The sequence below is a fragment of the Somniosus microcephalus genome, chromosome 1, assembly GCF_052327205.1.
Source record: "Somniosus microcephalus isolate GS21.2 chromosome 1, FLI_Smic_1.0, whole genome shotgun sequence".
NCBI lineage: Eukaryota > Metazoa > Chordata > Chondrichthyes > Squaliformes > Somniosidae > Somniosus > Somniosus microcephalus.
Window position 1 is genome coordinate 74,091,045 of NC_140987.1, and position 15,914 is coordinate 74,106,958.

Genomic DNA, 15,914 nt, shown 5'->3' on the forward strand with positions numbered 1-15,914 from the left:
GTAAAGGCCGCCGTGTACACAGAGGAACTTATCCGGGACGCTTTTGTAGCGGGCCACAGATCCAATTACACCCGACAGCGACTGTTGGAGCAGAGTGACCTCGACCTCAACAAGGCCTCTGAACTCGCACTATCATTGGATGCAGCTTACCGGGGCATGGATGCCTACTCCTCTGCACCGTGGACGCCGCGGGGAATGACAGCCTGGGACACGGTAGGACCGCCTCATAGCGCCGTGCCACCCCAGCAACGGCCCAGCAACGGCCCAACTACCGCAGCAGTGCCCCAAGGCCAGAAATGCTACTTCTGTGGCCAGGCAAAACACCCCAGAGCGCGCTGCCCGGCGAAAAACGCGACCTGCTCGGGCTGCGGGAAGAAGGGACACTACGCTAACGTCTGCAGGGCCAAAGCCACCCCGAACCCCAGCAGCGCCGTGTGTGGGCCATGCGGGCCGCCATCTTGGGCCTCCCCGGCCATGTGCGAACCACCGGTACAGCAGCCATTTTGGACGCCTCCAGCCACATGGGGATCATGGACGCCGCCATCTTGGACGACAGCCGGAACGCAGCAGGCCCCCAACCGCCTCATCTGATACCCGCAGCGACACACCGACCCCTACGCTGGCATCCGTTACACTGGACCAAGCGAGACCGCACCAGCTGGCCAGTTCCACAATGGACATTAAGGTAAATGGCCACGATACAATCTGCCTTTTTGACTCTGGAGCACGGAGAGCTTCATCCACCCCGACACGGTGCGGCGTTTCTCTCTCCCAGTCCTGCCTGCGCACCAGCGGATTTCTATGGCCTCCGAGTCCCAGTCGGCGGACATCGGCGGCTACTGCGTAGTGACACTCGTAGTAGACGGGACCGTGTACGATCATTTTAAATTTCTGGTCCTGCCCGACCTCTGCGCTGCCATCCTGCTGGGGTTAGATTTTCAGTGCCACCTTAAAAGTGCTATGATGGCGTACGGTGGACCCCTACCCCCACTCACAGTCCGCAGCCAGCAGCTCCCAAATTGCCCGCCGCGCACCAGGTGCAACCTCTCCACACTCAGTCACCCCCCCCCCCCCACTGTTTGCTAACCTCACCCCCGACTGTAAGCCCATCGCCACAAAGAGCGCAGGCGATACAGTGCCGGGGACAGGGTTTTCATTAAAACCGAAGTGGAGCGGCTCCTGAAGGAAGGGATTATTGAGGGCAGCACCAGCCCCTGGCGAGCCCAGGTTGTGGCCGTTAAGACCGGCGAGAAGCAGCGCCTGGTCATCGACTACAGCCAGACAATAAATCGCTACACCCTGCTGGACGCCTACCCACTCCCCCGCATAGCTGATATGGTCAACCAGATCGCGCAGTACCGCGTCTTCTCGACCATTGACCTGAAATCAGCGTACCACCAGCTCCCTATCCGCCCTGAGGACCGCCAGTATACTGCCTTTGAGGCAAACGGCCGCCTCTACCACTTCCTTAGGGTTCCCTTTGGCGTCACCAACGGGGTCTCCGTCTTCCAAAGGGAGATGGACCGGATGGTAGATCAAAATGCGTTGCAGGCCACTTTCCCATATCTGGACAATGTGACCATCTGCGGCCGTGACTTGCAGGACCATGACGCAAACCTCGAAAAATTCCTCCGCACCGCCCAACTCCTGAACCTGACATATAACAAGGAGAAGTGCATATTCCGCACAAACCGCCTCGCCATCCTTGGCTGTGTTGTGGAACACGGAGTCATCGGCCCCGACCCCGACCGGATGCGTCCCCTTATGGAACTCCCACTGCCTCAAGGCCCTGAAGAGGTGCCTAGGGTTTTTCTCCTATTATGCCCAGTGGGTCCCCTACTATGCGGACAAGGCCCGTCCGCTGATCAAGTCCACCTCTTTTCCCTTGACGGCAGAGGCCCGCTTAGCCTTCCACCGTATCAAGGAAGACATTGCCAAAGCCACCATGCACGCAGTGGACGAATCCATCCCCTTCCAGGTGGAAAGCGACGCGTCCGACTTTGCCCTGGCCGCTACCCTCAATCAGGCGGGGAGACCCGTGGCCTTCTTTTCACGAACCCTCCAAGGCCCGGAGACCAGACACTCCGCTGTTGAGAAGGAGGCCCAGGTGATTGTGGAGGCTGTGCGTCATTGGAGGCACTACCTGGCCGGAAAACGATTTACCCTGCTCACTGACCAACGTTCAGTTGCTTTCATGTTTAACAACAAGCAGAGGGGCAAAATCAAAAATGACAAGATCTTGAGGTGGAGAATCCAACTTTCCACCTACAATTACGAGATCTTGTACCGGCCCGGGAAGCTCAGCGCATCCGGGGGTTCATTTTCGCGTGGCACCTGCGCCAGCGCGCAGATCGATAGACTGCGGGCCCTCCACAATGACCTCTGCCACCCGGGGGTCACCAGGTTCTTCCACTTCATCAAGGCCCGCAACCTGCCTTACTCTATTGAGGAGGTCAGGACCATGACCAGGAACTGCCAAGTCTGCGCTGAGTGCAAACCGCACTTTTGTAGACCAGACAGGGCTCACCTGATAAAAGCCACTCGCCCCTTCGAGCGCCTGAGCGTTGATTTTAAAGGGCCTCTCCCCTCCTCCGACCGCAATGTGTACTTCCTCAATATTATTGATGAGTACTCCTGTTTCCCGTTCGCCATCCCCTGGCCGGACATGACCAGTGCCACGGTCATTAAATGTCTGAACGACCTCTTCACCCTGTTCGGTTTCCCCAGCTACATCCATAGCGACCGGGGCTCATCGTTTATGAGTGACGAACTCCGTCAGTACCTGCTAACTAGGGGTATTGCCACAAGCAGGACCACCAGTTACAACCCCCGGGGGAACGGACAGGTGGAAAGAGAAAATGCGACAGTTTGGAAAGCCGCCCTGCTAGCCTTAAAGTCTAGGGGCCTTCCAACCTCCCGCTGGCAGGATGTGCTCCCCGATGCGCTCCACTCTATTCGGTCACTGCTCTGCACTGCCACTAACGCCACCCCCCATGAGAAAATGTTTGTCTTCCCAAGGAAGTCCACATCGGGGACATCGCTACCCGCCATGGCTGACGTCCCCAGGGCCAGTCCTACTGAGAAGACACGTGAGGACCCATAAAACGGACCCCCTGGTCGAGAGGGTCGACCTCCTCCACGCCAACCCCCAGTATGCTTACATTGCATACCCGGACGGGCGGGGGGACACAGTCTCCATAAGAGACCTTGCACCCTCGGGGGCCGCAGTAACTCACTACCACCCCCCCCCCCCCCCCCCCCCCCCCCACGATCCGATATCCAGCCCCAGCAGACGGCAGGCCTGGGCCCCGCGACCCGCTCGACATCTACGAGGACGACACGCCGGTGCCACAGCCTACGCAGGACTCGACGCCGGAAGCTCCACTACCCCTGCCGTCGCCACGCCGATCACAGCGGCAGACAAGACCTCCGGAGAGACTCCAATACACTAACTTTTAATACACTTCACCCCGCCGGACTCAATTTTAAACAAGGGGTGAATGTGGTAAACCACTGTTTGTATTCCACTGTGTACATGCCTGGACATGCCTCGGCTGACTCCTCCCACAAGTCCTAGTATAAAGGTGACTGCTCCCCAGCCCTTGGTATTCTGGACCGGTCGACCACTCGAGGCAGACCTTCATTCTTTTGTTAATAAAAGCCTTTAGTTACTCTCTTAACTCTCAGTCTTTTATGAGTAATTGATAGCGCATCACTGTGGCAACAAGAGCAGGTCAGAGGCTGGGTACTCAGCGGCATGTGTCTCACCTCCTGACTCCCCAAAGCCTTTCCACCATCTGCAAGGCACAAGTCAGGAGTGTAATGGAATACTCTCTACTTGCCTGGATGAGTGCAGCTCCAACAATTCAAGAAGCTCGACACCATCCAGGATACAGCAGCCTGCTTGATTGGCACCCCATCCGCCACCTTAACAAACATTCACTCCCCGCACCGTGGCTGCAGTGTGTACCATCTACAAGATGTACTGCAGCAACTTGCCTAGGCTTCTTTGGCAGCACCTCCCAAACCTGTGACCTCTACCAACTAGAAGAACGAGGGTAGCAGGTGCATGGGAACACCACCACCTGCAAGTTTCCCTCCAAATTACACACCATCCGGACTTGGAAATATATTGCTGTTCCTTCATTGTCGTTAGGTCAAAATCCTGGAACTCCTCCCTAATAGTACTGTGGGAGTACCTTCACCACAAGGACTGCAGCGGTTCAAGGCGGCGGCTCACCACCACCTTCTTGAGGGCAATTGGGGATGGGCAATAAATGCTGGCCTTGCCATCAATGCCCACATCCTGGAACGAATATAAAAAAAGACAAGACTGTGCATCCTTGACATCTTGCTGATTAAGGAGCAATATATACTGCTAAAAAACAAGAAATAAACTAGTTAATAATGTAACACTGGATGAATAAAGAGATGAGGGCAAAATTGAAACTAAAGAAAAAGGCATACACTAAGTATATAGAAAGTAAAGGAGAAGATTACAAAAGGGAATATGAGGAAGTTGGGAAAGAAGCCAAAAATACTATTAGGAAGGCGAATAAGAACTACAAAAGTAAATTATCAAGGAATCTAAAAATAAATAGTATTCTACAGACACATAGCAAAAGAAAAATCGGGATGGGGTGAAGCCATTAACAGATGTACAAGATAAACTTACAGGTAATGACAAATATTGAATATTTACCATGCCTCAGTATTTACCAGGGAGTCTAGCAGGGTAGACATGACATTAGAAGATCAAAAAAGATTTTAAGATAGAATGGGGAGATGATTTGCCTTCACAAATCCATGCTGGCTGCCCCTTATTAACCCATGCTTCTCCAAGTGAGAATTAATTTGCTCCTTGATGATGGTCTCTAGCAGTTTTCCCACCACTTGACGTGCGACTGATTGGCCTGTTGTTACCAGGTTTATCCCTCCTTTTTTGAATATTTGCAGTCCTCTGGCACCACTCCAATATTCAAGGAGGATTAAAGATTGTGGTCTGAGCTTAAGCTGTCTCCATCCTAGCTTCCCTCAGCAACCTAGGATGCATCCCGTCTGGAATGGGTGACTTGTGACTAAACAGCAGAAGCAGCATGCTATAGACAGAACGAAGTAATTCCACAACCAGCGGATCGGATCAAAGATATGCAGTCCTGCCACATCCAATCGTGAATGGTGGTGGACAATTAAACAACTAATGGGAAGAGGAGGTCCATGAACATCACCATCCTCAACAGTGGCGGAGCCCAGCACGTGAGTGCAAAAGACTAGGCTGAAGCATTTGCAACCATCTTCAGCCGGAAGTGCCAAGTGGATTATACGTCTTGGCCTCCTTCTGAGGTCCACATTATCACCGATGCCAGTCTTCAGCCAATTTGGTTCACTCCATGTAATATCAAGAAACTGCTGAGCGCACTGGATACAACAAAGGCTGTGTGCCTCGACAGCATCCCGGCTGTAGTGCTGAAAACCTATGCTTCGGAGCTAGGCGCACCTCTGGCCTGTCTGTGCTGTAAATTCTATGTAATGAGCTGAGCTCCGTTATCACCACTCCTCCTCCTCCTATCTTGATTCTCCCTTCTGCTGAAGCCCTTATCCATTCCCTTTTTTTTGCTCCAACTTCAATTACTCCAATACCCTCCTTGCTGACCCCCCTTTGTTCATGCTCCATAAACTCCTATTTGTCTAAAATGCAGCTGCTTGTATATCTAGCACTAAGTTATACTCGTCCTCACTGACCAACACTGGCTCATCAATGTTCCCGTTAAACTGCGCGGCTGTGCTGTGCTCGGGAGGTCATGCGCAGACCACTTGCTGGCTTCACAATGGGGAAAACCCCATGCTTGCGTGGTATTTTGAATGGGCCACACAGCCCCTTAAAAAAAGGGGCCACGCACCCAAAGAAGAAATTAAAGGGAACACTGGCTGGCTCCCTGTCCCCAGTGCAGTCCTTATCTTCTAATCCCTTAATCGCCTGACTAAACCCTAGCTCTAAAACTTCCATGAGGTTTATTTTCTCTCCTAAACACTTCTATCTTACACCTGTGGCTTCCTGAACAATCCATCCACCCCACTACTGGTGGCAGAGCTTTCGGCTGCGTAGATGCTGCTATGGAATTTGCTCCTGCAACATCTCTGCACCTCTCCATTTTAAAAGAAAAACTTCTCAAAAGCCATCTTTTTCTTGTAAGTTTTCAATCATTTATCTTTTTTTCCCCCTTGTTACTGCTGCATAAAGTGCATTTGGAAATCTTGTACGTTAACCGTGGTTCCCAGGAAAACGTTCATCTTGTAATTAGTTGGTTTGTTCCATGTTTGATATTTATTTCACCAAAACTTGTGCCCCAGCTCCCCGGGGCCATGGATCGGATCTGCTTGGTCCTGCGGCCTGCTCCGGTGTGCTCCCTGCCCGACTGGAAGCCAAGCCTGTCAGTCAGACTGACTTCCAGGCGGGGAACCTGGAAGGCCAAAAGACGCATGCTGTTAAAACACCACAGCGTGTGGGGAAACCCGGGATTCCTGTCCAAACCTCCACCCAGTTAATATCCATGCCCATGTTTCAATCTCAGAATAAATATTTGTTTTTCCATTCTAAATTGGTCAAGCAGGCCACATTTATCTTGATTGGCTCATGTCCTTAACTCCAGTCTATTTGGATTCAAGATCTGAAGGAAATTTAAATGGAAACCATTCTTTAACTGAAAATCAAATTTCATGTTGACTTAAAGGGCTGGCAAGATGATGTTCCATGGGTTGGGTAAAATGCAACTAGGAAAGTCAGATGGTCTTTTTTTCCTCCTTTTCTAAGAGATAGTGTGATGTGTGAATCTTTGCATGAAATACATTTTAAGGCTGCCCCTTTTCCTGGTCAACTTTTGGCCTTTTCCTCAGCCATGGGCGATTGGGAAGAGACTAAGCTGGGGAAGAAAATGTGAGAAGTAATGTTCTGAAAAGGTTGTTTATAGGCTGAGGAGTAATCTTATGTGGGTTGTTATAGCAGTACTGTTTTGTTTGTAAGCTGCCTTCCAAGCTTTGGAGATGTTTTTCTAGTCTTTAACTTTTAAGTTTTTTTCCTTCAAAAATCCCCCACTGCTTCGCCTACCCAGATTGTGGACAGTTTTGGACCCAAAATATTTTCAAGGCGATGATAGGCAGATATTTGAGCTACAGAGTCGTCGAGGGTTGTGGGGAGCGGGCAGGAAAGTGGAGTGGAGGCCAAGATCAGATCAGCCATGATCTTATTGAATGGCGGAGCAGGCTCGAGGGGCCAAATGGCCTACTCCTCCTATTTCTTATGTTCTTATTTCCGTGTCTTCTCTTCCACTCCCCCTCCCCCCACCCCCACCCAATGCCTCAGAGAAAGACTGGTGTTCTACTCTGAAGCCTCAGTCTACACATGTTGTATGATTAGCTGCTGGTAATGGAGGAGGACAGGTGAGATTCTCGGATTGACTCTCTCCTTGCTCCAAAATACCTCCTGGTTTCAATTTGAACTGTGCATGTTTTTGTTTTACTGTTTGATTTTAATCGCTTGTCCTAATATTTCAGAATCGTGAAAACCACTTTTGAGAAACCGTTCAAGGAGAGTGTTGAGCTTCTTTACTCGCAAAATGTATGTAAGGTTTGCTCTAGCATTCCATTGCAAGATTCCGTGTGTCTGTTTTCCAGTTTGATGCAGAAAGCTTAAAAATCGAGAATGATCAACAGAAAGAAGAAATCAAAGAATTAAAAGAACTCCTGCAAGAAAGGCTTAAGAATGCAGATTACTTAAAAATGGAGAATGAGAAACAGAAAAATGAAATCAAAGAACTAGAAAAACTGAGAGAAGTAATTGAAGACTTGAAAGAGAGACGTGAAATTGAAGAGTTTGAGTTCTTGGAAAAAGAAAGTGAGAAAGAAGAAAAGGTACTGAGCAAATGTGAATTTTGAAAATATTTAGCCTGTGGTACATTAAGGGTGATCTTGCCAAAGGGTGATGAAGAATTTAGCAAAGCCCTTTAAAGAAGATTTCGTTAACTTTATTAAAAAACACAATCTGCCCAGATTCCATTTAAACTTCTTGGGGTGGATTTTCCTCCTTTGTGCTTTGGTGCAAGTAATAGTCTGGGAGGAGTGCACAGGGGAGGATCACATGCCTGATTCTCCATCCATTAATTTAAATGGACAAACAATTGGGCAGGCTCTGTTGGAATGTGCAATCCTCCCTGCCTGACTTTCTTCTATGTACTGCAACCAGGTGATTATTTACACCCCAAGTGGAAGAGGAAAATCTGATCCGTTTTGTTTCTCCTGCTTTTTGCCTAGATCCTAAATTTTAAACTTTAAAAGCAAGAATTAGTTTGGAGTGGTGAATACCAACAACAACTAGTATTTATATAGTGCCTGTAACGTCGTAAAATCTCCCAAGGCGTTTTACAGGAGCGTTATCAAACAAAATTTGACACTGAGCCACATGGAGATATTTGTACAGATGCCCAAAAGCTTAGTCAGAGGTAAGTTTTAAGGAGCATCTTAAAGGAGGAAAGAGGCTGAGAAGTTTAGCGAGGAAATTCCAGAGCTTAGGGCCTAAGCAGCAGCTGAAGGCACTGCCGCCAATGGTGGAGTGATTAAAATTGGAAGTGCACAAGAGGCCAGAATTGGACGAGCGCAGAGATCTCAGAAGGTTGTAGGGCTGGTGGAGGTTATAGATCGGGAGGGGCGAGGCCATGGAGGGATTTGAAAACAAGGATGAGAATTTAAAATTGAGGCGTTGCCAAACCAGGAGCCAGTGAGCACAGGGGTGATGGGTGAATGGGACTTGGTGTGAGTTAGGATACGGGCAGTAGGATTTTGGATGAGCTCAATTTTATATAGGGTGGAAGATGGGAGGCTGGCCAGGAGAGCATTGGAATAGTCAAGTCTAGAGGTAACAAAGGATTAGATGAGAGTTTCAGCAACAGATGAGCTGAGGCAGGGTTGGAGTTGGAAGTAGGCGGCCTTGGTGATGGAGTGCATGTGGTCCGAAGCTCATCTCGGGGTCAAATACAACACTTAGGTTGTGAACGGTCTGGTTAAGCCTCACAGTTGCCAGGGAGAGGGATGGAGTAGGTGGCTAGGGAACGGAGTTTGTGGCAGGGACCGAAGACACTGGCTTAGGTTTTCCCAATATTTAGGTGGAGGAAATTTCATCGAGTACTGGGTGTTGGACAAGCAGTGGAGGGGTAGAGGTGGTGGTGAGATAGAGCTGGGTGTCATTGGCATACATGTGGAACCTGAATTTGTGTTTTCAGATGATGTAAATGAGAAATAGGAAGGATCTGAGATGCTAGCTTGATGAAGGCTAGTGGAAGTAATTATTTCTCATACAATCTCCCTTCTTGGCTGTTTGCATTTTCATGTTTTTGCTGTGCCTGCAAAGTTAAGGAAGCTGGTTCACAATTCGGAGATTTTCAACCAGGAACTTGAGGTAAGTGATTTTATATTTAAATATCCCTTTTTAAGTGAGCATTAAAGTGAAGTGCATTTCACTCACATAGGAATGAAAAAAACAAGAATGCTGGACATACTCTGCAGATCTCATAGCATAAAATATTACAACATTAAAAACAGTCTATTAAGCTTAGCAATTCTCTGCCAATGAATATAAAATACCAGAGGTTTCTTTTGCCAGGGATCAGTGCCATTTGGTTTCCCAAAAATCTGAGTATTGATTGTGTGTGGTAACGTGAATCTTTTTAAATCATGGAAAATTCAAGGAGTTGAATGTTGTCCTGATAAAACAACATTGGGTAAGCCTGCTGCAAAGTAACATGTTTAAAGGAGCAACACAATATCTTGTGATCATTAGCTGTTTATTTTACATGTGCTATGACAAAAAACACCACTTTTATATAAAATTGTAAACCAACTCTTTATAAACTGGCACACAGTGCAAAGAGAGAATCTTTTCCTCAAGTAATTTGGAACTTGATTGGGGCTCAAATTCAAGTCAAGAATATCTCCATTTTGTTTCATGCAGGAATTCAATTGTACATAGAAGTTGAATGAAGGTGGATAAATGCTAATTGCCTCAACTGTAACATTTTGTTTACCTGGCTTCAAGCCGCCTTCAGTCTTTACATCAATACCTGCTCATTTTTCTAAATTCAATTCTGAGGTCAAAACCCATGTGTGAGTGCCGAGGACCTGTGTGAGTGCCGAGGACCTATATTCGTGATTAGCACTTCCAAAATGTAGCACAATTTTGTTTATATTTGATCTAGTTGTGATATCAATAGTGCATGATTATTTTGAGCAGATGCTATAGTGGGAATTTCAATTTCTTAACAGACTGAACTAAAGACTAAAACTAAGAGATTAAAAGAACAGGAACAGAATCTCCTCGCTCTTCAACAACAGCTAGAACAACTGAAAGAGTTGTCTGACAGCAAAGTGAATCTTGAGATGTTAATGGTGCAGGTAAGGGTGGAATATCTGCTTTGCTTGATCGTAAATTTAACATGGTTTTTATTTTATCTATTAAATCTTTGAGACATTCTTTGTTGATGAACAAGGAAGATAGCAGAATTTTAGGTGCTTGATTTGGGCTTTGCCTTACGAAGAACCATGAAATGGAAGTTTTTGTACATTATTGCTTTACTTATAAATTGTATTTCAAAGTTTAAGGGTAGTTTGAGCACTTGCATGCCATTTCTGTAGATTAGAGGAAATGCAATTATAAATCATTATTACATAGATGTGTCACTTTTTCAATTATGTTTTCTGCTGATTTGCATTCCAGATTAGCCAGTTACAGCAATCGCTGAGCGACGCTGAAGTCGTAACTCTTGATGCAAAGAAAGTGTCTGCTTTTCTCAGAAGTGAAAATATGGAGCTTAAGGAAGAAACGGTAGTAAAAGAATTTTCAGTGCAGAATCTTGACTTCAATAATTGCCTGTAAATTAATCCATCTTGCAGTAATTGATGCTATTTATTTTCATTAGGCTTTCTCCACACGCCTTTGGGAAAATTCCAAAATTTTGTGGTGGTGAAGGAGTTGCCATGGGGTTTTCTTCTCTTCTGCCCACCCCACACCCTCTGAGCTCTGCCACAGTATAAAGACAGTATGTAGAAATAGGGTTGCGAAGGGGTGGAAAGTTTCCGGTACATTTCCGGAAATTTTCCACAGGAAGTTTAGCTTGGGAATTTTGCCCAAAAAAGCACATGCTAGCATTTTCTTTTGTATTTCATATTTTTTTCCACAGGTCTCCTTTCAAAATTACTAACAGAATCTTAATTATTAAGGAATTTCTTAATCAGTATATGTTTATCTTTCTTGGCTTGTTTTAATAATTACAAATTTTGTGTGACTGTGAACAAATGTGTCCTGATTGGTTGGATGAGCGATTAGCTCCCTTTATTGGTGATGTAGCGTCATGCGTGCACAGGTCATGCTTCCATCGCATGGAGCATCAGGAAAAATTTACTCACCCTGTTGCAATCACGCTGATTAACCACAGTTCGACACAGACGAATGCCCTTTATTTCTCTGCATAGAACAATGCCACGTTTACCGTTGGATGTATGGAAGCATTTTACCCCAGGCATTAAAGATGGAAAGATTGTGTACTTGTGCAAACACTCTACAAAGCCATATGTAAAGAATGCCACAAAGATCTAGCAGCATTTATCCAAATGCAACAACTTCACTCAAAGCTCATGGCAATCAGCCCAGAGTTCCTCTGCTTCCATTCAAGAAGATGATGGTTCACATTCAGCATCAGGCTCCTTATCAGCAACTCCTGGCCCACTTGGAAAGTTCTTTAATACAATGGATAACCATAGCCAGAAGAATGCAGATGAGTGCCTTGCTCGAGCTGTATATGCGACAGGCTCACCCCTCATGTTCACAGCCAATGTGTACTGGAAGAGATTTTTCAATGTTATTCGCCCTGCATACTGTCCTCCCATCAGACATGCTTTGTCTACTTATTTGCTGGAGGCTGAGTATAACAGCGTCCAAGGAAAGCTCAAAGAAACGATAGAGATGGCAGACTGTGTTGCAGTTATCTCAGATGAGTGGTCAAATGTACGAGGGGAGGGCATCATAAACTACATCGTCTCCAATCCTCTCCCAGTGTTCAAGAGCACAGACACGAAGGACAACAGGCACATTGCTGATGAGCTGAAAGCGGTCATCAACAATCTTGGATCACAAAGTCTTTGCAGTAGTTACTGACAATGCTGCGAATATGAAGGCTACTTGGGCTCAAGTGGAGGAGGCCTACCCTCCTATTATGTCTATTGGGTGTGCAGCTCATGGGCTCAACCTGCTTCTCAAGGACATCATGGGTTTGAGAACCATGGAAACACTACAAGAGAGCCAAGCAAGTTGTTAAGTATGTCAGGGGAAAACAGGTAGTTGCAGCAACCTACAACTCCAAGCAAACGGCAAAGAACAAGAACACCACACTGAAGCTGCCCAGCAACACTAGATGGGGTGGCGTTGTCATAATGTACAACAGCCTTCTGGAGGGTAAGAAGTCGCTGCAAGAAATGGCACTATCCCAGTCTGGGGATATGGAAACCACCATCAAGAAAATACTGCTGGATGATGTGTTTTGGGAGAGAGTGGTTAGCAGCCTTAAACTATTCTCACCAGTAGCATCTGCAATTGCTCAGATTGAAGGAGATGACATTGTCTTGTCAGATGTTCTCAGGCTTTTTGCTGATTTTAAAAGAACAAATCCGCATTGCCCTACCCACATCCCTGCTGCTCAAAACCGAGGAGAAGGCAATTGTTCAATTCATACAGATGCGTCAAGAATTTTGTGTCAAGCCGATTCATGCTGCAGCATACATGCTGGACCCAAAGCATGTTGGGAGACCAATACTTTTTGGAGAACAGATCAACAGCACTTAGTGTGATTTCTACCCTCTCATGCCACCTCAATCTGGACGTGGGCAAAGTTCTGGGAAGTCTGGCAAAGATCTCGACCAAGCAAGGTCTTTCGAATGGGGACGGGATATGGGAATCATGCAAGCATAATGGTGCACATACCTGGTGGAAGGGACTTTGTGCATCTGAGGCCCTGTCACCCATTGCATCGGTGATACTCCAAATCCCACCTTCATCAGCGGCCTCTGAACGCAACTGGTCACTTTTTGGGAATACGCTACAAAGGTGCGCAACAGGCTGACTAACAAGAGAGTGGAGAAACTGGTGGCTATCCGGGCGAACCTACAACTTATTGAGCCAGATACAGAAGTGTCCACCACACAGCTAGACACTGACAGAGGAGGAAATGGACACGTCAGAGCAAGAGTCAGAGAATCAGGAGGAGCAATGAGGAGTAGAAGACTCAAAGGGTCAAAATAAGGACAAATTACAGGCTAAATAAGCTGATGCTCTTTTTATTTTAGATGGGTCTTTTTTGTGGGGGTTCAATAAAGTTCAAAATTATAACCTAAATAAAGTTTTGAAAGCTGTTTTTATTTGTATGGAACAGTATATCTGTTTTTTGTCTCTGACCCTTATTATCTTCGTCATCAAAATAATCAGTGTGCAAAAAAAAATCAATTCCCATGGAAAGTTTCCTCTTTTAAAAATTCCTGGAATTTCGCAACCCTATGTAGAGATCTAAGTGAAGTGGAAGGAGACGGTATTGGAAAAGGGAGCTGGCACAGTTATATAGGACAAGGTGAGGAGGAATGAGGTGGGAGGGAGAAAAAGAAAGTGACGGGTAAGGAGTGAATGTGTAAAGGGGTGTGGAAATTAGAGGGCATATGAGAAGAGGAGTTCAGTGGGAGCAGAGAAACAGCAAGTGTGATAGGGAGATGTAGCAAAGATGAGGGAGATGGTGAAGCGAGAGAAGAAAGTGATGTGCAGAGGGTTGAGAGCGAAGGAAAATGAGATGAGAGTCAGGGTAATGAGTGCAATTGAGCATAACATTTTTTTCAAAAACTGGTTTCAAAACGTATTATAAGTGGCATTGCCATGCTAGGTTTTAAAATTTCTTGTACGTGATACTTGCATTTACTGTGAGTATTATTGAGTACTGGTTATACTGTACTTGTGGCTATTTTTAATTGAAACAAAATGTTTTCCCTCTTGATTCTGTGGCTCTAAATTATCCCTTCACTAGCTTGTTTGATGACTTCAACACAAGAGCCTGAATGTACCTGATCCAGAGACTGTTTGTTCCTGGGACAGAGCTGCTCCTCTGGATATTGCAAAAGACTAGTGGGTTCAGGTGTCTCCCTGCATTGCACCTTGGGTTTCATCATGCACTGCTCTTGGTATAGGCAAAAGCAAAATACTGCGGCTGCTGGAAATCTGAAATAAGAACAGAAAATGCTGCTCCTATTTTTCTATGTTTCTATGAAATACAGGTTGAGCGTCCCAAATCCGGAATGTTCCAGACTCCAGGACGATTGGTGGCAGGGGTCTGGAATCCATAAAATGTTCTGGAATCCGGACACCCTGAGGGAGGCTTACCAAAAACCGGAAATAGCGCCACCTGGGCCCAGGCATTTCTGGACTTGGCACGTGTTTCTGATGTCCGAAGTCCGGAAATATCGCAATCTGGGCTCTGGCGTTTCCAGATTTCGGACATCAGAAACACGTTTCGAAGTTCGGGAAAACCTCGGTCCTGAGGTTGCCGGATTTGGAACGTTCTACCTTTACTCAGCAGGTCAGGCAGCATCTGTGGAGAGAGAAACAGTTATGTTTCAGGTCCCGGTTTCCATTCTCCCAGTTTCTCCGTCTCCGCCACATCTGCTCTGACAATGCCACCTTCCATAGCAGTGCTTCCTATATGTCTTCCTTTTTCCTCAAGAGGATTCCCCTCTACCGTGGTTGACACGGCCCTTCACTGTGTCTGTTCCATTTCCTGCACTTATGCTCTCGCCCCTTCCCCACCCTCCTGGAGCCACAATCGGGTTCCCCGTGTCCTCACCTTTCACCCCACCAGCCTCCACATTCAACGGATCATCCTGCACAATTACCGCCACCTCCAGCGTGATCCCACCACCAAACGCATCTTCCCCTCACCTTCCCTTTCAGCATTCCGACACCCTGGTCCACTCCTCTATCATCCCCCAACACCCCTTCCCCTTCGCCTGACACCTTCCTGTGCAAGGGCAGGCGATGCAACACCTGCCCTTTTACCTTCTCCCTTTCCACTGACCAGGGCCCCAAACACTCCTTCCAGGTGAAACAGCAACTTGCTTGTACTTCTTGCAATCTAGTATACTGTATTTGCTGATCACGATGAGGTCTCCTCTACATTGAGGAGACCAAACGCAGATTGGGTGACCGCTTCGCGGAACACCTCCGTTCAGTCCATAAGGGTGACCCTGAGCTTCTAGTCGCCTGTCACTTTAATTCTCCGCTCCACTCCCACTCTGACCTCTCCGTTCTCGGCCTCTTGCACTTTTCCAACGTTAGCTCGAGGAACAGCACCTCGTCTTTTAATTAGGCACTTTTACAGCCTTCTGGTCTCAACATAAAGTTCAAAAATTTCAGATCATAAACTCTGCCCCAATTTTTTTTTCTCGCAGCTGTTGATGATTCTGCCATTGCCGTTTGTACTTCATCTAGAGTCATGTTTTGTTTCTTGTCCCATTACCATCTCCTTTTGCCTTGCACCATCATCCCTTTTGTCTTTTAATCTCTCCTGCCTTCCATCCTATCGCAGACCTTCCCCTTTGTTCTTTCCTCCCCTTTCCCTGCCCCTACACTTGCTTAAAAACCTGTTACATCTCCAACTTTTTCAAGTTCTGACAAAGGATCATCGACCTGAAACATTAACTTTGTTTCTCTCTGTACAGATGCTGCCTGACCTCCTGAGTATTTCCAGCATTTTCTTTCAGGTCGATGTTTCGTTCTGATGAAAATCGGGCTACCCTGGCCACAGGCCTATCCGTAATTGGCCATTTTGTTCCGTTGCGTG

At 46.9% G+C, this 15,914-nt stretch overlaps 1 protein-coding gene across 4 annotated transcripts in view; it reads left to right on the forward strand.

The window, feature by feature from the left end:
• cenpe (centromere protein E) overlaps nt 1-15,914 on the forward strand; it is a 196,134-nt gene that overhangs the window by 64,196 nt on the left and 116,024 nt on the right. For all 4 annotated transcript variants that reach the window (XR_015077704.1, XM_085983096.1, XM_085983075.1 and 1 more), the window contains 4 exons: nt 7,672-7,908; nt 9,401-9,448; nt 10,312-10,440; nt 10,763-10,870. Coding sequence is in view for 3 of the 4 variants with exons in the window: in XM_085983096.1 (XP_085839222.1) it covers nt 7,672-7,908; nt 9,401-9,448; nt 10,312-10,440; nt 10,763-10,870 (522 nt within the window). In the remaining variant the exon portion in view is untranslated. The remainder of the gene's footprint in view (nt 1-7,671; nt 7,909-9,400; nt 9,449-10,311; nt 10,441-10,762; nt 10,871-15,914) is intronic.